At 39.6% G+C, this 24,723-nt stretch overlaps 1 protein-coding gene across 1 annotated transcript; it reads right to left on the reverse strand.

The window, feature by feature from the left end:
• Positions 1–942: 942 nt before the first annotated feature.
• On the reverse strand, positions 943–23,612 carry CA12 (carbonic anhydrase 12). The gene is made up of 10 exons (XM_062501350.1): positions 23,522–23,612; positions 20,392–20,412; positions 14,110–14,289; positions 11,402–11,544; positions 10,435–10,530; positions 7,920–7,983; positions 7,304–7,461; positions 6,121–6,247; positions 1,691–1,775; positions 943–1,027 (listed from the first exon to the last, which is right to left on the reverse strand). Exons 1-10 carry the CDS (start codon positions 23,610–23,612, stop codon positions 943–945), a joined length of 1,050 nt encoding a protein of 349 aa, XP_062357334.1.
• Between the last annotated feature and the right edge of the window lie 1,111 nt (positions 23,613–24,723).

Raw genomic sequence — 24,723 nt, forward strand, 5'->3', positions numbered from 1 at the left:
TCTAGTTTATGAGATTTGAAAAGATAATTTAGCTTTCTTTCTAGGAATTAGATTACTAAGAGAACTAAATCAGAAAATAGTCTACTGTGTAATTGCAGTTGTAATATATTCTGTAAAATCTATCAGGATTTTGTGGTTAAATGACAAGTTGCTTAAAAGCAGCAGCAACTACATTATCTTCAAATCATTCATACATACACTATAGCTAAGAGCAGGTTAAGAAGACAATCTGCTTCTCTAATTCCTGTGACAGTGAGGGACTGACTTCCCTAACAGATTTTTGAGGCTGTGTAATAGCTGGAAAGTGAGCTGTTCCTCTAGCAGTTTTGTTTTCTCAGCACTGAGTTCCTGAGGTTGAACCTCATTAATAATCCATGTGGCTTTCATTGCATTTACACTTGTCTTTTCCTCTAATATTACAATTCCACTGGTGAACACACTGATAATGTCACATAAAACACATAATATCCTGTGCTTTTCAAAACTGTATCTGCTGAACAACCCAGTTTAAATAGTGATGTCAAATAGAGTTTGCCCTTTATCTTGTTTATATTCATGCTGCTAAAACCAATACCTTGTTTTAGCAGGGAAGAGTGTTTGTAGCTTGATGCATGTCTTCGGATTTGAATACCTGTTGGAAAACCTGTGCTAAACAAACCATAAAACTGGAGTTTGGGATTAATTGTAAAATCAGTTAAAACACCCAGATTCAGTAAGCAGTAGACATGAAAAAAATGCGGCGAGGAATTCAGCTCAGGGGGATTCACTGATCATATCTCTCTGTAAAACAAGAGAACAACGGTTACAGAAAACTTTTGCCTGGTATGTGTTTTTAGAGCTCTCTTGAGGGTTATCATTAGCCAAGAACAAGAGATGCGTTTCACCAATCCAAAATAAATCAGTGCTACGGATGAAAAGGGGCTTTTGTGACAGTGCAGGGTATCAAATTTTGGAGATGTCTTCTTCCTCCCTGTACATGCCTGGTTTGTAGATGACTCCTCTGTTGTCTTCACCTCCATTTTTGCAGCTAAAAAAAACAAATTATTGAATAATTGTAATGTCAATGAAGGAAAAGCACTGCTAGTTACTTAAAGTTTTCCATTATGCATGATGAGATTATTTTTCTCTGTACTCATGCAAATGTCACAGTATCTTATTGTTTCAAATATTTCAGTAAAACACATTTTGTATGCAAGGTCAATGCTGAATGGAAAGGGAATCAGGCGGTAGGAAAACTTGCAACCTTAGATTTTTTTCTAGGATTTGGCTTTGTTGGCAAACAGTGGCTTAATTATCTTTTGGCTGTACATATTTCTTCCTCTAAAATGTTGTGCCCATTGGGAGAGGCTTTCCTAGAATGCCATTCTCCTTGTTACGCTTACTGTTTCAGGAAAAAATTGAAGGATCCAAAAAGCAATTAGGAGCAGCAAAAAGAAAAAGGAAAGAACAAATGGCATATAAGAAACGGAAAAACTGGGTCTGTTATTGACCCAGCCTGATATCACACAGGGGAAATAATGTCTACAGTAATAAAAACAAATCGTAGTTTGTAGGAAGAGATCATGTCTTATAAAAGACCACTAAAAAAATGTGCAAAGTTTTGGACACTTTTTTTGCAAACAGTTCTATGTGTCAGAGGAAAAATATGGTTTGAGTTTTTTTAATCTGATGCGATAGCCAGACATCTTACCTTTTCTTCTTCAGTAGCCAGAAGGCTACTGCAAGAATGATGAGAGCTCCCAGAATGCAGGCTATCACAACAGAAACCACAAAACCTAGGAAAAGAGGGAGAACATGCACAACTGTTAATATCATTGTCTTGAGTGGTGAAAGTGAGTCTCCGGTCTGTCATAATGTTTGCATTCTGCATCTGCAACCTTTCTACAGCGTGGTCACACCACTTTGTGACTATGAATGGGTAAATTTGCACAGATGCTCCCTGGAATGTCCCAGTCCCACAGCTGGGTCCACAGCTCACAGTGCTGTGACAAGAGACACGTGCTAAAGTCACAATGCCCACAATGAGGCACCAGCACAGCATGTCATAGCAGGAGCATGATTTTTATCCTATAATAAATTAGAGATCATAAGCAAACCCAAAGAATTAAACACTGGCAATCAAGGATGTTAAATTCAAAGCCTTTTGTTTTCTCACAGAGAGCACCACTGACTGTGGGCAGCTGAAGAATGATACCCTTTGCTTTTGAGAACATTGCTTAAAGGCATGAAAGAATGTAAAAACTAATTCAGGGTATTAGTATTAAGGACTAAGTGATCTCTTGTTTGCATAAAGTTTTAATGATTATCATAATGCTGTGTTGGTTAGTGAGCTTCATGTACATTTTTGGCAATGGAAGTATTTTTTATTCATTCTGGCTTCCACAAGGATCCTGGAGCTCTTAAGTGCATTTTCCTTATTTATTTGCACTTTTTAAATATATATTTTATCAAATTATTGTTTCTCTCTAAGCAACAGCACAGCTCTTTTAGAGTCAAGCTGACAGGTTTCATATATTCCATCTAAATATATTCTCCTATTAAATCAACTGTTGATAAAACACAAATGTAAAACATGGAGTTTAACTGCATTTGACTTATTAATTTGAAGTCCAGCTGAATGGAAGAAGAATTGAAGAAGAGCTGTTTTACAAAAAGTGAGTTTTGCTATAGTAAAGGTGTGTCAAATGGACATAAAAATATAACACAAAAGAATAACTGTAGAAAAAGAACTTGTATTTTCAAGAGGAAGGAGTAGGAAGCACTTCTGTCTGATGAGAGGATCTTCTTAGAAAATTTAGTTAGATAGTATTTCAGCATGGTACCCTAAACAAAACTAGACAGGAGTTCTTGTTTAACTTGTGGATAGAGGGTGGTTTGAACATCCTGTCAAATTCCAGTTGCATGCATGTGAAAGTGATTTTATTGGAATAAATTGCTGATAGACAAAATATATTATAAACACGTGAGTTTTGCTGCGTAATCCTTAAAGATTAGAGGCTTTTTGAAATGTGGTTCTTATAAATAGTGAGCATGAGTTTAGATACTCATTACTGGCATCAAAAATGTGGATGACTGAACACCTCAGTTGTTTTTAATTTTGATACAAAACACAGGCCGGTGGCCCCATCTCGTAGTGTCTGTGCTCAGGTGAAGGTGACAGCTCTCAGACTTGTCAGTGATCAGGTAGAAAAGTTGCTCTGAAAACCTGCTTAGTAGGGGCCTAGGTGTGCACAACAGGATTTCTTTTACAAATTTCAGTGGTTGCCTGGCCCAGTCCTTGACTCTGTACATAGCCTCTCTTTCCTTTCTTAGTAGGTGTACTCTGTTCCTATTTGAGGTTCAGCTGACTGAACCACCAGGCTGGGCACTTGCAGCAGCCAGGTGTACTTCATTGGGCCTTTTTTTCTTTTCTTTTTTCTTTCTTTCCTTTTTTTTTTTTTTTTTTCCCTTTAGGTGAGGAGCTGCACCTGTAAGGGAGCTTTAGTGACTGCAGTAAGTGGAATGTGAGATTACAGGGGCAAATACCCTTTTTGAAATGGGTTGAACATTTTTTTCTATGGTTCACTAATACAGTCAATGAGCTTTTGTAATTAAATGTACTTAGACTGAATGGGATTTCTATCAGAGTAGTGCTGAGCAATGTCTTTCATAGCCATAGAGAATGGTTCTGGGGTGTGAATGACAGGATGGGCAATAACCCCTACAGTTTAACTCTGTTAAATCATGCCAGCTTTAGAGATACATTGAAAATGCTTTTATGGCTGGTGTCATGTCTGCATGGGAGCCAGAAATGTGGCTTAGCAGAGGGAGAACCAAATGTTGCTATTTGGTTTGGCTCTGGTTCCAGCAACCATTTTGAAAAAGTCACATCTGGGTCAAATTTTCCCCCATAAATGGAAATAATAATGCTTTACACTATTTCTGTGAAGTGTTTGGAGATTCCTGGATGAAAAGTACAGTATCTGATTTTCAGTTACTGGGATCATGGGTTATAACTCTCTACCTCTACTATTAAGTACTGAGTGTGATTAATAGATAGAATATAGTCAGGTGCTGAAAGGTCAGCTTAAGAAACAGATGGAAAACTTCATTTCTCATTTCTGACTGACTACTCGGACTCAGCAGATCAATGGCTCACAGGTGTGGTTAGGAACTGACAACATACCCTTGCCAAGCCCACCAGGTGGTGAATTTTGATAAATAAAGGACAAGGATAGAAAATGTAAAAGTTGGATCGCTAGAATTCTGTGGTGCACCTGTCATAATCACAAGGGAGCTTCTCAGTCTGGAATTTCTGGTACCTCAGGAAGCGTTTCTGAAGTGGTATAGTAGATTGTTTGTGCAGGGACTTAAGACCTGCAGAGGAAGCCTTAGCCTTAGAAATGTGGAAGCTGTATTTCAAATTCTGCGGAATAATTCTGGTTGAAATCATTGCACATAATCTGACTTGAGCAGAGATTTGAAGAGGATTATTAAAATAGGTATTCAGGACCCAACTAGCTCTCTAAGTGAGCAGCCAGTGTTTGAGATAGGAGATTGTGGAAGAAAGTTTTAACCTGTTTGTGGTCATACAAGAATGCCATGGGGGCATTCTTCTGGTTGGCCAATCCATAAAAGCAGAAAAAAGTCTGACATATTCCAGTTCTTTCCCTCTTTCACTATTGTTATCTTTTCTTTTACTCAAAATATTGTTTGTGCAAGTAGTATCAGTTCGTATATTAATAACAGAGAGTTAAGGACTGTTGATAATTTGGTAAACTTGCAATCTTCTTAGGTATTATGTTTAGAATCTAGCAACAAGAGAACTTCTAGTGCAATTCTCATTTTAAGAGATCAACCAACTTTTGATGACTAATCAAAATAATTTCTGATTTCAGAGAAATGTTTTGCCTGGGGTTTGTTTTGGCTGATCTCTAATTTTCACTTTTCTCCTTTATAGCCTTCTATTAGAAGAGATACCTTATGAAAGGGTCTCTCTGCAGGGGGGAACAGCGGAAGCAGCTACTGCAGTGGGCCTGCAGGGAACCATTTCTGTTGTGTGAAAGTATCCAAAACAGACATCTCCTGTGTTTTCTGTTCTTTCATCTAAACAGTGAAGAAAATGGCAGGCAAAGTTGAAATGATGTGCTAACACATTTTATTAAATTGAAAGTTTACAGCTTGGCTAATCTTTTTGGTGGAGTCTGCTTTTTCTTTTAGAAATCTGCTCTGAATTTCAAGTAGTGCATTGGCTTGCCCAGATTCATCTGCCTGGAGTGTACGTGCCAGTTTCACAGATCTTTCAGAGTATTTGTTTACAAGGCAACAAAGAAGTTGGAGCAATACATTTTGCACAAATGTGTACTCAAAGGCCTTTTTGTGGGGTACAGCTCAGCTTCTCACCATAGCAGATGCAGACTTTTGTACAAATCCCCCCCACCAAACTGACGTGTTGGCATTGTGTAACACTGCAGAGTTAAGCTTTTGAGTCAGTTCTTTCTCGTAAAATGGGGGGGGGGGGAGGGTTTCCTGTTTTGTTTTGTTTGTTTGTTTTTTTAATTTATAACACTGAATAATACAATCCAGTGTTACAAATTATATTTATTTGACAAGTTTGAATTCCTCAAGGACTTCTTCTGATTTGGGGACACTGTTCACAGCATCCCCAAAAGTGTGACTCCTTTTAAATGTGTGGTCTGCATAAGATCAATCCTGACCTTGCTGAGAATCAGCAAATGTCATTGGTGAGACAAGGCCATCTTAAGCATTTACACTGGCTGAAACAGCTCAACTGTGGAGCTGTTTATTATTTGGAGTGACAGCAAATACTTCTGCCATTCATGACAAGGACAATTGTGCCTTCCTTCTTTTATCTCCTTGCCTTTGATCAGAAGGGTTGAAGCACTTGCCTGATACCCACTACAAAAAAAAAAAATTCTTACCTACCCTGGGAATACCTTATGCTTGTACAGTTGCCCATGCACCAATGCAATGTGAGAAGGCAGCAAAATTAACTACAGGGAAAGGAGATAGCTGTGGTTTTGTAGTGGTACAGTGCAGCAGGACTGCCATTCTAATACTTCACATTTACACAAATCACTGCGCACTGTTTATTTGCGCAGAGGCATTCATGCAACTCACCTTCATGGAAGGAGACAAAAACCAGTCTTTCATGGAATTCCTGGACATTTCTGAAGTTATCAACCATTTCCAGGGGTTCTGGGTCATCACTCTCTGTGCAGTACATGGCTGTTTCCAGTGCCAGTAACTAGAAAGGGAAGCACCTGTTCAGCTCCCAGAATACAGAGAAAGCAGTGCCAGTGTGTGATCACTGAGAGTGTTTGGAAAAAAAAAAAAGTGTAGTCAAAGGGAAGGGAATGCATTAAGTAATAATTCTCATGTGGCCTGTGAACCCAAATACAGAATAATGTGTTAACAATGTGACATCTCCAAGTCCATACTTGTATTTTGTTTACATCCTGATAAAACTACTGCTTACTATCAGATCATCTTCCAGGAAAACTGGATGGGAGAAAATATGGTAGACTTTCCCCGCATGTTCTACCTAGCACAGTCTAACTCCTAAGTAGTATTAAAGGCTAATTTTTGAAAGAACTCTATTTTTTTTAGATACATGGTCTGGCATAATGGACAAAGGCAAGAATGTATTTTCAAAATGAGGAGCTTGCAGTAATTTGATCTGAGATGTTGATAATATTTTCACCATGTCTATAATTAGGTGGATCAGAAGATTCAGAATCAGAAGATTGTGAGTTTATAGTCTGGGTAAGCAGCCACCCAAGAGCAGAAGAAGTTAATTAGATGATCACAAGAAATGTAAGTTGGGACAAAAGTTAGGGAATTCAAGATGGATAAATAACAGAACACAAGCTTTTTAGAAACCTTGCAACCCACCCAAGTCCATCAGAATCAAAGTAGCACTGAAATACTTTGTGAACAATGTTCAGACATGGAGCCTGAACAATGATCCGTAGGTAGCTCATGGAAAGATGTAGAGCAGGGTGTAAGTACCTGATGAAAATCAAAATTAATGTCACTTGCCTGGGATTTTTTCAAGATGATACCATACCAATTGCTGTGGAGCTGGCTGTCTTTTGTTCTGGTCAACTGAGAATATGCTAACAACAAACAGAATGGTATATTGATTTATGTCAGTTCTGTGTTGTTCTTCCCCCTTAAAGGATTTAAGCAATGGTCACCTTTCAGTTTTACAGGAACATAAGGGAAATCCAGGCAATGAGAATATGTATTTACTGCTCTTTAGCAGACACCAGTCAGAGAAATGTGCTCTTTTGGAACTTGCCTGCTCTTGAGAAATTTTGACAGGGTGTCGGAAAACTGTCCAGAGAACGCTCGGGTAGCAGGGAGGAGTAGTCAGGGATCCTTTGTAGCGATAATACTCATCCAGTCTGTCAGGAAGCAGTTCTTGAATATTGAAACCAGGGACCAGGACCTTCTGATCTAAAAAAGGCGGTTCGTGTTAAATATTGTGTCATGATTACTCAAGCAGTGTAGCGTATCAGTGAAGTGAATTTGCTTTCAATAAGTAGAGTATTTTCAATGTCATGTCACTAGGATAAGAACAATATCTTTTAGCAGAGATTATCCCAGTTTAAAAAGGACTACAGCTTTTTAAGTTTCCTGTGTACAAATCTTGTCTGAGACACCAGATCAGAGTCCTCTAAGATAAACTGTGGCCATATTAGCTAAAAAACACCACATGGAAGAAATAAGGCCCAGTCAGATTCACGTGGGGCATGCTAGCCATACGCTCTTCCCAGGAATGCACTGCATTTGGAAGCCTTTCAGTTTATGACAGATTTGCCTGAAATCTCTGGACTGTTTCTTCAGCCAGTTCAATCCCTCTCAGGGTGACATCTGATACTCTTAGCCATTCTCAATCTGATTTAGCCACTCACCCTTGTATTTCACATTCCAGAAGTGCCTGAAGATCTTTTCATAGGATGGGTTGAAGGGTCCAATCTGCAATGATCACATTATCAACAGCTATGCAAATCACCAGCCTGAATATGAGTCTGTGCTTCTGGCCTGTCCTAAGGCAAATGCCTCTACTGTCCAGATATTCATGTACAAGAATGGCATAAGTATTTTATAACTCGAAACATCCCCTCTGTCTTCAGAGCCACGATAATATTCCTGCTCCAGGGCTATTAGAGCTGCTGTGTTGTATTGCAGCAATACAGCTGAAGTGCAGACCTTTGTGTGAACCGGCCCTATTTCCCTTGCCTGCTCAGAGTGCTGTGCAAGGGAAGAGAAGCCCTTTCTTCTGAGAGGATCGCCGACAGAAGTTCTCAGTTGCCAGGCTTCTCAGACCATCTCCTGGTTTCCAGTCAAAGCCACATTTTTCCACCCACAAACATTTTTAATCTGCTGCTCCTCACAGTCCAGGTAGGTAAAGAATAACACTGGTACCACAAAGCTACAGCTCAACTATCTGACAAAGGCTATAACTCAACTATCACACAAGAATACAGTTTTCAACATTTACCAGCAGCCCTTCAGTCTAATAATCCATGGGTTTTTTTATGAATTCTTCAGAGCTGGTGCTTAGCAACTCCTCTGACAACCAGACATAGTAAACTGGTGTCCTTACATTAACTGTAACAGCCACCAGCTGTCTGAAAGGATTTCCAAGACCTAATCTCCATTGTTCACTAATTTGATTTTCAAACACTATTTCTTAGAAATTACCAGAATTCCAGTATTATTCCCTAGTGTAATGCATAATACTCTGACACTTTTCACAGCTACAACTTCCAAATGAACCAAAATTGAACACAAAATTACTCTCAGAATCTTAGAGGTGCTAGGAAGTGAGCTTGGGTAATGTCCTAGGTTACAATCCAGGATATGCCCAAAATCTATTCTATCACCACCTTCACGAACTGTTAATGGGCCCATCAATGCCTTGCCCCATGACTCAAAGATAACTCCCTCCAGGAGCTATCTCTGTTCATGGGCCATCAAGGACCGGCTGCAGCACTCATAGAATGATATCATCCTATTGTGATATGCTCCACCCAGAGGGAGGAGCCAAGGATTCTCACCTGGATATAATGTGGGATTTGGGCCCTTTCCCGCTAGATTTTTCGCAGAAGAGAAAGGCTACCAGACGTTCTCTATGAGATCACTGCTTCATCTGGACTGCTACCACCACCCTACCAGGGTGTCAGGAAGCGTTCATCATCACCACTGGGCCTGGTCCTGAGGAATCTGCCATCATCTCCTCGTGTGCCTCGGAACTCTGAGCTGCCTCCTCCTGCCCTGCTGGAGCTGGGCCGGCGCTGTCCCACCGCCGCTGCTTTGGGGCTTTTCACTGCGCTGTGGCCCTGCACCCACCTGCCTGGCCAGGACATCCCTGCTTTTCCAGCTATCACCGACAGAGCTTCTCATCTCACCCACCAGCCCAGGATTTTCCACCGTTCCAGCTTGGTGCTCGCGGAGCTCCGCACCAGAATCAGACTGCCCCAGGTTTTGTAAAGGAAAGCCCCTCGAGGTCCCTAGTTATGTTTACTTTTAATGCTGTAATTATTATTGTTGTTTATTTGTCTTGCTATACATATTAGTAAACTGTTATTCCTATCCCCATATCTCTGCCTGAAAGCCCCTTTAATTTTCTAAATTATAATAATTCGGAGGGAGGGGTGAGAGCTTTGTGTGCCAACTGGAACATTTTACTTTTTGATGGAAATATGAAAACTTGTGGTTTTGGTTTGTTATGCTGCAGAAAATCCTCACATTTAATCCTCGCTGTTATCTTACCAAGTAGTTTTAATCCTCAAGAAAAAGAAGACTTATATATGTAAAAGCTACTATTTCCCCCCCTTTTTTTTAAGATCGTTATTTTCTTCATACGTGGGTTTTAAGAGAAAAAAAAATGGAAAACTGTCCTGACATCTTAAAACGTCACTGTATGTACTAGTTTACTGTATGATGTGATTAAAAGGATCTGGGAAGTTAGCAGTGAGAAGACTATGGTTAAATCCTAGTTCCATACAGTGATCTAAGGCAGGGTTGTGCCTGCCTGTGCCTCTCTGCTGTGTTCAAACTTTGATGCTACAGCAGGCAGCTTTGAGTAAATGAGCTTGAAATTCACTGTTGTTTCTTGTTTGATAAATGCTATAAGTCATTGGTTTGTAAATGAATGCAAAAATGGATTTAACATAGCTGAATTTAATTTACTAAAAAACACGAGAAAATACTCAGAATTCTTATTTTTGTAACATTTGCTCCTGGTTTGGTATATGCTGCCAGACTCTGATTTTTTTTTTTTTTTTTTTTTAAGAGGAAAGGAAGAACCATTATTCAGCCACCATATTGTTACATGATGTAGGTAATTTTGTATGTTAACGGTCTCTCATAACTGAATGATTGAAAGCATATTCTAAACAGAAAAAAGATCCTGCATCCTACCTCGAGGAGAACCGCCAAAACAGCCAGCCCATCAGCTTTGTCCATTGCTGCTGTTATAGCTGGGTATTTCTCAGAGTTGTAATGTACAATATGCAGCTACAAAGGAGGAGATATTTTGTTACAATAACATCTGGGTTATGCTCACATTTATGCTTCACAGTTAAAGAAGACCGTGCAGCCATCTCAGGGTAAGACAATGTAGGAGGGTGGTTCAGTGATTTCTGGGTGCAATAGTAAGATCTTTTTAGAGAAAGGCAGAAGGTCCTGGGACTCACAGCCCTGCTGTAGCTGGGTTACACACAGCCCACCCCCACCAATAATGAGGGGAGAAAGAGGATTCATTACTTCAGCTTCCAGGCATCTTGACTGGAGTACTAGTAAACTTTTCTAGAAAAATAGCACCTTAGCATTCCAATATTTGAAATGCAAACCTCAGTGCTAAATATAACTAGAGAAGCACTTCCTAAAGTGTTGTTATGCAAGCAAATTATCCTAATTTTTAAATAATTTGGGGGTAAATATCTGATTGGTACTGCTTATCAAAATCTATTCCCAAATCCATAGTTTAGAAATCAGAAAAGATGAAGTTAGTCACTGTATAGAGGAAGGTGAGTAAAGGTAAACAGAGCAGCAGTGTTGTGCAGCTAAAGGTTACCTCAAGTGACCTGATGCCAGTTCTGAGTTTAAAATCTGAATTCCAGCTCCCTGACTTAGTGTATCTGAATTCATCTTATTTTGTGATGTGCAACGCTTTTTTTTTTTTTTTTTTTTTTTTTTTTTTGCTTTTTTTTTTTTTTTTTTTTTTTTTTTTTTTTTTTTTTTAGTACATCCCCAGATCATAAATGCTCGGCTTAAACCCTCACAGCCTTTAACAGTCGTTTATGCAAGAGACAGATACCACTTTGAAACAATGGGGCCTGCCCGGCCCTTTTTGCGTCTTTCCCTGATCTGAGCTGGCCTGCCTTACCTCTGCTGCAAAATGCTTCCCACTGATTGTGTGCTCAGACCCCTCAGACTTGTTTCGGTTTCCCCAGTGCAGGTGAAGCTGAGATGCAGTGTATTCAAACGGGAGGTTTCTGATAGACATAGCAGGTGACAGATACATTTTCACTGTAAGCAGACCAAAACCAGACAGGAACAAATGATACCATAGCTCTCAAGAACAGGGCAAATAAAAATACTGTGTCTGTTATACATGGAGCATGAAAAAAGCAGATTCTTAACTCAAAACCATGTTGGTCTGCAGTAGGAAATAAACACTTCTGTTCTCTTTAAGCCTTTCTTGGTAGATCAGTATTTAGAACATACCTATTTCTATTTTCCTAAATACATGGATTGAATATGACAATTGTTGCTACTGGAAATCTTTCTTCTCCCTGAAGAATGTGGATGTATCTCAGACATTGAAGAGACAATTATTTATACGTTGAAGCAAAATTTAGGTTCATGTACCTTCTTTCAATCCCTTTAATAGTGGTTGAAAATGGCTTAATTAATATTTCTGTGCTAATTTATAGCTTCTATTATATTGAACTCTGCTGCCTCTCAATCTTCTTTTAGGAGCACATGACAAAACCAAATAAACTCCCCCCCTTTCCTTGCTGCTCCCCAAACCCAGAATACTGATGTCGAGCAACAAGATAATACCAGGCTTTAAGAACAAGCATTTCCTCTCTTGATGTGCTGGAGAGAAACCTTTGTATGCATGAGCTTCCCTTCTGCTCACTAATGCTCTCCAGTGGGGGAGGCAGGCTGGCTTGTTTGGGCATATTTTGATGTAAAAATTACTGTACTGCTTCTCAATCCAGCAGAAATTTCTCATTTGTTCACTTGGAGCATTTGTTACCTCATAAAGCAACAGCTTATGTCAAGACCAGATCAGTTTCTTTGCAATTTTTCTGTATTTTCCAGAGTGGATACAGTTTGTTTCTGGACTGCCCTGGATATGTTTTTCAGGGGAAACAAGGCTCAACACTGTAGTGATGTAACAGCTGTGACCCTATTTTTAGGCTCCTACTGAAGAGGGTTTTTTTGAGTTCTACTGTTTCCAGTCTAGCTGCAGTAGGTAATTGTGTCTGGATGAGCTGGCTGGTGAAGAACATTATATATAGGAATGACTTGACAGCACAATACTAAGCATCCTACTGGTTTTCTCTAGCTGAAAGAAAAGTTAGCAGCAGATGGTATGATGATCAGTCAAACAGAGGCTAATTTTTTGTTACTCAGAGGTAATTTAATTTGTTTCTAAGTGAGCTTTCTAGTGTAGGATGCATCTCCTCTGCTTTCTAGGAGGCCACTGACCTTGAAAATAAATTCCCATTATCTTGAGGAGGTTTTATTTTCATCACGCTTTCTTTAGGAAATAATCAAACCTCATATTTTAGGGGTGAGATCTGACAGTGGTAGTGACTTAGATTCTCCAATGAATTTGCTTTTACCTGTGCAATTGTTTTGGGAGGGACGGGCTTTTAGTGCTGTTCTTTTAGCTCCTTCTGCCGTCTGGCACCCTTCAAGTGCACAATGACAATATTTCTTTCTCTGCGTATTGCCTGTCACTCACATCAGCCCAGTGCAGCCAACTGTGACAGTCCAGTCTTTCACTCAGGACTGAGAAGCACTTTTAGGAAAAGAAGGCTCACAAGGAAAGGATGTTCCAGCCATTCTTAGTTTAAAGCAACCTGGTTTTAAAGGAGAAATTGATCAAGAGGAAAACCAGGAATCTGTCCCAAGAGGTTGGCCCTTACTGAGGAATGGGCTTATGATGTTCAATTGAGCAGGTCAACTTCACTGAAAGAATTACAAAAATAGAGATTTTTTTCATGTTGGTCAACTCATAACCAAAAGTGTGAGACCAGAGGCCATTTTATAATGCAGGTTATTTTGATACTTATGCAATAAAGGAGGACATAAAGAAGGAGGGTTTTATAATTATTCTCATTTCTGTGTATCCAAGTGTTTCAGAAAGGAATGAAAAATGGTGGGGCTGACTCACTGGTATAGTGTATTGTGTCATTATAGGAGACCTTTATGAGACAGCATAATCTCTGCCTTTACCTACTGTACTGACACTCATTTATTGGTACTGTGGGGAGGGCCTGTTTATACACTACTTCTAATTATTTTTCATCTTCTTCCCTATCATTGTCTATCTTACCTTATATTAAAGAGGTTTCTGTCTCAAGTCGAAAGAACAGAATGGTGCTCCTACATTTTCTTCCTCTTCCCCACACCCCCACATAATTCAGTTGAGTTGCTCTGATGAATGGAAGGGACCCATTGCTCATATGTTATTAGTTGATCTCTTTTTAGCAGAATCACAAAGTCTGTTTCTGTTTTGGTGCACCACAACTAAAGTAATAAGAAAACCTTGGGCATTAATTCTGACATGCCTGGAGTTTATTTTAAATTTCTTTATTTAAAATACGACTTCCTGGGAATCTATTTGTACTTAGTACATTCCCAGATTTCTCTAGCTGGTTCTGTGGATGTAGATATGCTGATATGAAGGCTTTCTCATCTGATTAGCAGCTTAATTTCATCTAATATTATATAACAGTATATACTATATAGAAGTCTATATATTATATTAAGGTAATCCACCCACGAAGTAAAAAAAGAACTGCGTTTCTGCAACTCTTTCTTTTATCATTCCTTGCTGTCCATGAGCTCCCTTACCTGAATGGCCATTATTGATCAATGTAAACTGGTCAGTGGAGGGCAGGTTATAGCCTATGAATTCTAAAGGCAAGAGGTTAGAATCATACTGGAGAATATCTTCGTGGAAATCAATTGGTGATTGGAATACTCCTGCACAAAATGGATATTTCTTTGGCCAGGCCTTCTCTCCATCAGGACCTGTGTGAATTAACAGAGATACATTTATCAAACCTTCACCATGCAATTAACAAAGAAATTATTCAGTGTCATGTCAGGCTTCACACAAAATGTGGAAAAGAAGCCTTTTCTGAATTTTTAAGACTTTAAAAAAAAAAACAAAACAAAAAACCAGGACCTTATTAAATGGAGGTAATGAAGGAGATGATCATTTTTCTGAGGATGTTGTGACCTAGAGACAGGCCTGATTATATCAGAGCCTCAGACTTTTCCTTACTGTACAAACTGTCTGGCACTACATAACAGGATTGCATAACCCACAGGAAAAAGCTAACTTGCAAAAATGGAAGGTGTTATGGCAATTTGACCTGCAATAACTTGCTCAAACTCTGGTGAAACTTTTCTTCATCACAGCCTTTTGCAGGAGGTAAGATCTACAAAGAATAGATAATAACAAGAGAATTTTAATTGTGCCTGTGATTTAATTGCACATTAACAGCTAGCAGCTGTTTGCAGACCATAAGATGTGATGATTTGGATTTAAATACCAGAAGAGGTACTTGCAACTTGCATTTCTCCTCATCTCTGAATATTCATCATTCCTGCCTTCTTTCCATGGCAGGAAGGTCCTTAGGGATCACCCAGCTTGGTCTGTGTAGCAGAGGACATTGGGTCTCCCTGGATCAATTTCTGCTTCCATGAGGCCATTTCTTTCAGAAGGGAATAAACATCTATTCTTCCTTTAAGCATTGCAGATAAAAGATATATCATTAGTGCCCAATGGATAATTGCTATCCTTGGCAGCTTGCTTTTCACTGTGACCCTGCTGTTCCTACACTTTTGTTCCTCACTGAAGTACTTATAATACGGAGGATATAGTTTCTCACTTCTCTTACTATGTATATCAAGTCCCTTGAGTCTTTGATTAGAAGGCTTCTTTTCCAAACCCATGATATTCCCACTTTGAAGATCAGGTTATCAGTGGCAAAGCAAGTTCAGATATTTTCTGAAGGGAATTAGCAGGCAGGAGGATACTATTAGTTAACTTTATTTACATGAAAGACAATTGCCAAGTAAATGGCCAGGGGGGGTGAATCTGACGTAAACATAGTGCATATGACAGAATCAGCAAAATCAATTCTGGTGCTTCAAGACAGACTTCCTTGGTAAAGCTGTTTAACATTAATCAAGGCATAGGTTAGCAGGTGATGTTGTTTGCAGTGTGGATACTCAGACTCAGTGCTTTTAAGTATAAATAGGCCTTGCTGTTGCTGTAACTTAAATTTTTGACTCCACTTCACTGATAATCATATCAATTTCTTTCTTCTTACATCTTTGTGATACTATCTTAAAGTTGCTGAAATTGTTTTCAAAAGCTAATAAATATTATGCTGACATTATAGAAGCTTCTCCTCTACCTACTTTTGGCAAATAACAAATACATCCAGGAGAGCATAAATTCCATACTATGGAATCCATACTGAAGAATATTCCCAGAAAAATTAGGATATACCAAGAAATGACAGTTTCTTAAGTTCAAACTTGCTATGCAAGACAATGACACCGAAATTTAACACTTTACAAGGAGCTAAGATTATAGCAATGCCAGAAAATTGGTGAGAAGACTTTATTTTAAAAATGCTTCAATAATTTTAAAAGGTTTGATAAGGTAGTGAGTTTGCAAGATTTTTATGTATTACATATCATAGCTTTGGAGACTTGAATTATTAAATAGGTGATTGATGTATAAAATAGAAGTCTAGTCTTAGCCAGGGAGTCATGAAGTAGAAATAATTTTTTCAGTACTGTATTTGGGTGACTTGAATGTCTGGAAGAGTTGGCAACAGAATATGGGAGCTTCACTTCTACATCACCAGTTCAGAAGGCAAACTTTTTTCTTTTCTGTAAAATGATGCAGTTATCACAGTCTTTATGTACCTTGACCTTCACTAGCAGTTATCCTTTTCTTCACATAAATCTGCAACTCCACTCACAGGCCTTTAAGCTTCAGAAGATTTTGCTTGTTTCTCATTCCTGTTCAATTAAAAAAACCCAACAAACCCAAACACAACCTCTTTTTTGGTACAAACCCAGTTTTTATAGAAAGCATGCACTTTTGGCATGTAGTCTGTCTAATTGCAGTACGTCAAAACTCCTGTCTTCAAGAGCTGAGCTCACTGCAACTTAGTTTTGCATATGTGAAATTGAGATTTCTGAGGCAGATAAACCACACAGCTGGAAGGCATTTCTCCGCTTGGTCTGCTGAAGATGAATGATTGATTGTCAACCAGATTTTCCCTTTTCTGTGCCAGTACACTCAGATAAATTCAGTGGAAATCACATTGCGTTTAAAAAGGCTTTGTCCGATCACTACTGAAGAAAGAACACCATTTGCATGTAAGATTGGCCTGTGCTACAAGTCCCAGAAGACATTAACATAAGAAGGATTGCAAAATTATCTTCAAAGTTAATTTCCTTTCTGTGGGACATATTCATGACCTGGCATTTCAGAAGTGTTTGCTGCTATAAGGATCCCACCAGGACTATGTCAGCAGGGCACTTACTGTGCCATGGGCCTGTTCTACCCCCTCAACACTATAATTCAGCTGTTGGAGTCAGCATATTAAGGTAGGGAGCTGCTGGTGTCACTGGAAGTAGGATGCTTCCTGCTACCACTGCTCCCAGTGCTACCAAGAGCACTTCCTTGCCTAGGGAGTGCCAACTCAGGCTGCTTAAATCCAGCTTGTGGACTGCTTTGCTTGACACAAGTTTGCAGACCATGTTCCCTTACCCTACTGAAAGTAGCCCGAGCCCGACTGTGCCCTCACAGCTATTTCATAAAAGATATCTGTAAATAAGGCAGGAATAATTCTCTGGATTGTCTGGATGCCTACCTCCCAGTGAGATGAGCAAAACCCTCTCAGCACCAAGGCTGCACGTGTCCATCGTACCATCTCCTTTGACAGCTTTGTGCTTTCCAGCCAGCCCCACAGCACTGGTACTGCTGGGCAATGCAGAGCAAGTTTTCCTTCATGGACAGTGGTGTCTGCTCCCGGGATGCATACATTGACCCATTTAAAATAAGGAGAAAACCGCCTTGTGAGACACCAGTGCTACCAACAGACTGTTGCTCTGATGACCAATTAATATTTGTGCTGCTCCAGCTTCCCACAGTCTGTGCAAGTTCTCTTGATCTGAAGTAATGTAGTAAAATGCATTGGGTCATTGACACAGGGAATGCCTGTGGTATTTTTTCAGCCAGGCAGAGCACTTTGCCCTGTTTTCAGCCAGCTGGAAGCTGTAAAGCTGCTGTTTGCCCAGGCCTGAGGTGGTGGTGAAGTCTGAGAGTGCAGACTCCATGCCATGGTGACATGACCACGTGGTTTCCATTTTGCTCAGTGCTCAGTAATACCATTCTCTGTACACAGGGCCAATATGTGTGTATCATCCACACATGTGCCCAGAGGGAAGCTTGTGAGATGGAGGAATTGCCAAGGGCTGTAGCTGTTGCCATTGCTGAATTCAGATGCTGTATGAGAAATCTGGGGCATGTTCTAGTGTGTTCACTAAAGATGGCATTTCTGAAGGGGAAATGAAAGGGTCTTAGCACAGGTTCTCAGCACCTCACTGAATTGGAGTATTCGGCAACAGCAGAATCAAAGAGGTTCCAAGTACAGTTAGCCTGATGTCTGTTACCAACAGTTCTTGTGTCTGCATTGCACCATGAAGTTGTCTCTTCACATGCTAAAGTACATTAATAATTCTGTTGGCACTATTTCTGCTAAGGTATGTTAGTAATTCTGTTTGCACTATTACCTTAAACCTGTCTGCAAAGCTAGTTTTCTCCATTGTAGATGCTTGTCCACTCTGAAGGGATGATTTTGGTTCTCTGATTTCCTTCCAGCTCACTTACACTACAGAATCAGAGCCAGAATCCAAAGCACTGAAGCCTAACATCCACTTGTACTGTTTTTTTTTCTGGAGCAGAAAATTTCAGCCTGTACCTCACAGCCACACAGCAGCATTGCCAAAAGCTGCCTGCACATGCTGCCCTGAGCTGCAAGGCATTGGAACCGCTCTTTCAGTTCTTTAACTGAAAACACTTTCCTATTATACACTCGATCTATTTTGTGCATGTTACAGAAGGTGGAGCTGCCCAGATGATGGAGAACACAAAGCAAGCCTGTGTCACCGGGGGTGAAGGGCTCAAGCCTCACTGCTCTGTGGCTTTTCCACTATGTACAAGGGTAGTGAAAACAGGAACAACAAACAGCATTGCTGAAGTTTGGGTAAGGAAGAAGCAAACAGAGGAGAGGTTTAGCCTTTATATTTGATTTATCTAATGCAGTAATTTTCATTACACAGAAGGCAAACTCGCATTTCTTTGGAAAGCCTGTGCTGAATAGATAAGGCCTGATCACATATGGTGTCATCTTGCTTTGCCACTATGGCCTGAAGTACTAACACTGCAACAACATTCAGTTTTACATATTGTAAAATATGTAAAATACTCAACAAATAGAAATCTGACAATGAGCACTCAGGTTTCTCCTCCACCCTTAATCTTGTACCTTGACCCTCATCTTGACATCAGTCTGCACTATGTTTATAATGGCTTGATTTCCTTCCCATTTCTATTCTTAATTTCAGTGAGAGGCACTGCAGGGTGTTTCAGGGACAAAGTTAAACAGTGGAAGATTTAGGATGCCGAAAGGAACCAGGATCAGTAGAAGATCTTTCCTGGCTCAGCACAGTCTCTCTAATAGCTGTTTTATTCTGTGGGGATCAATGCTCTAACTCTGCTTTTCTGTACTATTCTTTACAAGTTCAGTTACCACTTCAGTTTTTTGAAGTTGCTTTTATATATTTGCTTTTATATGTTTTCTAGATTTGTTTTGAAATCAGTAGTTGAAGGAAAAAGATAATCTGTTTTGTGAACCTTCTGTCTATCCTCCATACATTTGGAATGTAGAAATCATTATGCAGTATGAAAGAATGCAGTTTGAAAGAGTTCAACAGGAATTGATGAAGTTGGGCACTGAGAATAACACACTTTGAAATCAACATGATACCCAACTTCCTAGGAAGGGAGAAGTAATTAATTTAAACAAGGATTACCCTGGGAATGAGGGCAAAACTTCTGCTTTCACGGTAGTAAAAAAAAAAGTCTTGTTTTCCTGACTACCCAGCAGGGTTAAATTTATCTGATGGCTGCTGTCAAGGTGGAAATCCCAGGGTTTTGTCAAAGCTGTGTCAAGCTTTTTCCCTACTGAGAATGTGAGGTCTGTGTATGGACACTGGCAGACAGACAAGCAGCTGACAGTTCTCCTTCTGCTTATGTGAAGCCAGTCAGGTAAACTGGAGCACAGCCAAAGGAAGGAGTTCCTAGCAGCACGTTCAGTCTCAGAGGTTCTTTGTGCTGTCTTGGAGCAGCACCAAAAGCTTAAGAACAAGCTTTTTTTCCCGAGATTCTCCATACTGCCTACTTCTGCGAGGGTACTTGGGATGTAAAATGCTATTCTGAATGAAGAAATACCTGGCTAGAGGATTTGATCAATTAGAAGAAAAACACTAGATAATTCTTTTTCCTGAGCAGCCACCAGGTCCTTCTGAGTTAGTAGATGACTAAAAGGATTAGTTACAAATTAACACTGCTTTCCTAAAGATTATTTATTCTGCTTTGCCGCTGCTGGGATCTTTGGGGACCTGAGCCTCCAGTAACAGAATACTGGAGAATACAGAATAATCATGTGAACTCAGATTTTACTTGAAAAAGAAGACTCATGTGGGTGGCAAGAGAATGCTCTTTGCAGAACTAGGCTGGAGTGTGCTGCTGACCTGTGACTGCTGAGGAAACAGAGGGCTTCAGGGACCCTCTGCAGCTGTAGGGTGAGCTTCAGTCTGGTGAAACTCCTGTCATTCCACAAGGAAATTTAGAACTCAATAGCTGATTCTCAGTCACCTAGATATAAAACCTGATGGATGAATAACAGATTTCAAAAAAATTGACCAGATTCAAACCTGGGTAAGGATCCCAGTAAGTACTCACCAGAATACATTTGGCAGGTTGTTCTTAAGGTACAGAAGAAAGCCATAATTTTGTATGTATTAGTTAGTACTTACCAATATAAGACCATTTGGACCCTGTTTAAAGACAAAGGACATATTACTGGTTTTGAAATTGATCTTACTCTGTAAAGAAACAAATTGCTACCTAAACCCACATATTGAATGTTGCAGTACTTTTGTCTCTTTCTAGTCCCAGCTGTTGAGCAGAACATAGACACTTTCAAACTTTCTGACACTTTATGAACTTTTCTCACTCAAATTGTAGCTATAATTGCCCTGTGATCCTGCCCATAGGGGTGAATTTCTTGCGGTCACTTAAATTTTGGGGCAAGACCGATCTCAGTGACTTTTTTTTTTTTAATTGGAATATCCACAGATTTTGTAGGTACTCTCCTGGGATTTTTCTCTGGTTAGGAAGCTAAGGAATATAAGTGGAATGTAACTACAACAAGCCCCCCAGTGCCTTGTTGAGGAATTTGACAAACATCAATGGATTGACACTTGCTACAGTGAGAAGCAATGGACAGAAATGAATAGATGGACTTTGAAAAAAGGGAGTATGACACATGAACCCATATAACTCAGAGAATCCAAAGGAAGGGTGAGTGAGTGTTAAAATGATCAATACTCATCCACTGCTTAAGGAACTGAACTTGGGACAGTATCTCTGCATGTTTTTGGAAATGTCTTTACTTACTAAATACTCTTTTTAATATTTTTTTTCTGATCCTGGAACCTACTTAAAATCATTCAGCTTGCTGCATAATTAGAGGTGCTCATCTTGACAGACCTGAACAGTTTGGGTTATCAGGCTAATGCTGATCTTTACAAATTTAATTTTATTTCTGCTTAGTAAACAGTCCTAAAATACAAATCTTGCAAACACTCAGTGTGCCTCTGAGTGTGTCTGCACATAAGCAGGCAAATATTTATCATTACATGCACTTGTCTGCTCAACACACAGTTCTTGGCAGCATTTCTTGTGCTCTGAAGTGTGGTCACACATACAGTTCTTCCCTAAGAACATTGTGTTGAAATGTTTGGGATTAATTTGTAAGGCTATGCAAACCCACTGCACTTTGTATTGATATGTGCTGGGAACACGAAACTCTGCTTTCAGTTTGTTAGGACCAGTGTGCCTTGTTCTTTTGCATTGGAACTTTCAAAGCAAGGTCTGTGTGGTCATCCTGGCTCAAGTCCTCAGGTTTCTCTGGCAGAAGAATTAATGTTTTGTATTTCAAGATGAGAAACCTCATTCTCCTCTTGCCTTCTCTCTGCAGGGGATTATCTCTTACTGGGTTTTTTGGGGGTTGCTTGTGTCCTTTGTTCATTCTGTAGGCAAAACTTGCATAAAAATAAAAACAACTCACCGTAGGTTTTAGAAATGTCCTAATTTGAGCAGGGTTTGAAGAAATGTTGGATTAACTACAATTGCTACTGTGTTCATGCTCTTATTGACCATTAAAATGTGCACAAGATGTCAAAACTATGATTTTTATAATCTACAGCAACCTTAAACAAATCACTTTTAAGCATTTACAATATTTTGGTCAGTTATGCCACTTGACACAAAAGTAAATGAAAGCTTCAAGTCTTTTGCCAAGTGAAGTGTTCCTTAACTGGTGAGCATTTTGATCATCTGCAACTCGCTACCATTATGACTTTATGGTGAGCACAGCCGTAGAACTGCTGTGGATAGGGCCGAGGCACATTTATGCTCATTTCATCTTGGATGAGGAGATTAATTGATTACCAGATGGCAGAACCTTGTTGATTTTATCTGAGTGAACTCAGAGAGCTGCCAACCTCAGACCCTGAGCAAGGTTGCTTTTATTCTGCCTGATAATGAAATGAGAGTCAAGCAGACTGTCACACAGTGTCAAGTTGGAGGATTCACATCTAGAAGTGAACATTCAACAGCTCTGTGTCTGTGAACACTCTCCTGGTTCTTTGTTTATGTTGGGATGAGTACTGATGAGTAACACAGTTACATGCCCATGCACAGCAGAGGAGGTTCCTAGAGCCAGTGTACATTAAACTTATCAACAGCCAGGGAAAAAAATACATTTCCAGTGTCACTTGAGAGCTAGGAAGTTGTGAATTGCTGTAGGTGTGATAATCTCCTTGGAAAGATATCTGAGACAGGCAGATACTCTAGTTCTTGCCATTTCTTGGTACTAGGTTCCTAAGTCTGAGGATAATTTCCATAATTTCCCTTTCCATTTCCCTTCCCTTTCCATAATTCCCTTCAACATGTATCATAAGACATACATTTTCAACACATCCTTTCTACTCTAAACCTACTATATGGTCAGCAAAAGTACCTGTAAAGCATCAAGCTTTATTTATTCTGTTGTTCTCAAAAGCATCAGGCTCTAGGAACCTCTGTCTTTTGGGTAGGAGATTCTGCTGTAGAATATAGGCATTTTTCAGAGGACATATGCACAAAATAAGAAGATTACCTTAAAAGTTTGAATTCCACACCTTTTACTGCTCATGCAAAAAATATGGTAAAATGCTTGTCCTGGCAGAGCTCTGCATGAACCAACAGCTCTGGATTATGTTTGAACCTCCTGGATTTCTGTCCCATGAATATATGTGCTGAGTGCTCTCACACAAAACAATTCCCCTCACATCCTATAATAACACCAGATAGATTATAATTAGTTTGAAAAAATGGAAATTGGTTATAATCAGCTTGAATAGATGAGCACTGACTCCTAAAAAGAGAGTGAGTAGTGCCAACCTCCTGAAACTACTCTTGCTTCAATAGAAAAGAACAACCTCTAGTATATGGGGTGCTTTGTAGGGATTGCTTTTTTTCTCTCTGGTTTAAAAATAAAGAGGGAGAGGGAGAAGTGTGATGCTTCCACTAACTCTGAAAGTGCCAGTTTCTGCTTCATTTTATGAGAAATAATAAGATCACAAAGCAAAGCATACAGAGCATGCAAGAAGTCTGTAATGCCAACTAAATCAGAGGAAAAATTCCTCTTCCCTGTATATGTCAGAATACCTATTTTGAGAAATTTAAATAAGGATACTAACTAGAAACAATGGCAGACTCCAACAATAAACAACTTCGAGCATGATATTAAACAACAATAATGAAAGAATGCCATTTTTATGCATAAATAGTTGTCCTAAGGCACAAGAGACAATAAAATAGAAAGCTGAGAGACTTTACCATTCAACGGTGCTTGCACTGAGAGCTGTATCTTTTGGAAGAAAATAAGCACAGTAGCCACTGTTAGTGTATTGAAGCTCTTGGCTGACATCTCAAGGAAAGACTTATAAATATTCCAGCAGTTCACAGGTTTCTTTGCACTCTGAAGAAATTCCCTTGTAGACATGTGGCAAATAGCAGAATGCACATATGCAGAGCTTCTGCTGATGAGTTATTGCCCTCCTCTCCACTTTTCTCTCTCCTTGCCTTTAGGACTGCTTTTTGTAAAGCTCCTGAGACTCAACCCAAAACAAATGATGTAATCAGACCTGCCTCTATGTCACAACACCCTCAGATCATATCCTTCATTACCTCAGTTTTAGCGAGGTCCTCACAGTGCAGACTCCAGCACTTACTTACAGAGGGAATTTAAACATGGAACTTGAGAAATTATTTAGCAGAGACAAAAACACTTAAAAAAGCTGTACTCCTATGGGCTGTACCACAGTAGAGGTTTTCTAGCCTGTTTCAGAGAGTCTCCCACAGCTTCCATTTTTTGATCAGTTGGATGTAGTATAATGGCCCACTGTGAGGACTGGAAGGAAGGGAGGAGAAGTGAGGCTCTGTGTGGGACTAGTAATAACTCAAAGGGACCATGGACACTTCCCACAAAAACCATACAACTTGTCAGGAACTTACTTTTTTTTTTGAGCTGAAGGCTCCTGGAACCAGAAGGACACATGAAGTAAGGAGGACTGAAAATTCATGTAGCAACAGTTCCAGAATCTGATAATATTCAGGACATATATGGAGAGGGGTAAAGAGGAGCACAGGGTATAAGGTAATGTCCTCTCCTGTCAGTGACTGAGGAATAAACTCTTAAAGTGAGGATAGCTGAGGAGAAAAAGGTGGGATTGAAGAGACTATTGGTTTTGAGTACCTTATTATTTATAATTGTTACTAGCAGCTTGCTACATACCAGTTACAACTTTATCATGTATTAGCATTGACTGGTCAAACTTGATTTGCACCATTTTTATTGATCAACTACTGTGTAATTGCTCAATGTTATTAGATGTGCTTATTTTGTCCTACCATTTATGAGGCTGATAAGAGGAAGGAAAGTTGACTGGAGCATGGCTCGCTTCTATCTAGATCCCAGGCAGGGGTCTGCTGTAAAGCATGGTTCTGGTCTATTGCTGCTGTTTACACATAGCCCAGTC

Source organism: Cinclus cinclus, chromosome 13 (assembly GCF_963662255.1).
Source record: "Cinclus cinclus chromosome 13, bCinCin1.1, whole genome shotgun sequence".
Classification (NCBI taxonomy): Eukaryota; Metazoa; Chordata; class Aves; order Passeriformes; family Cinclidae; genus Cinclus; species Cinclus cinclus.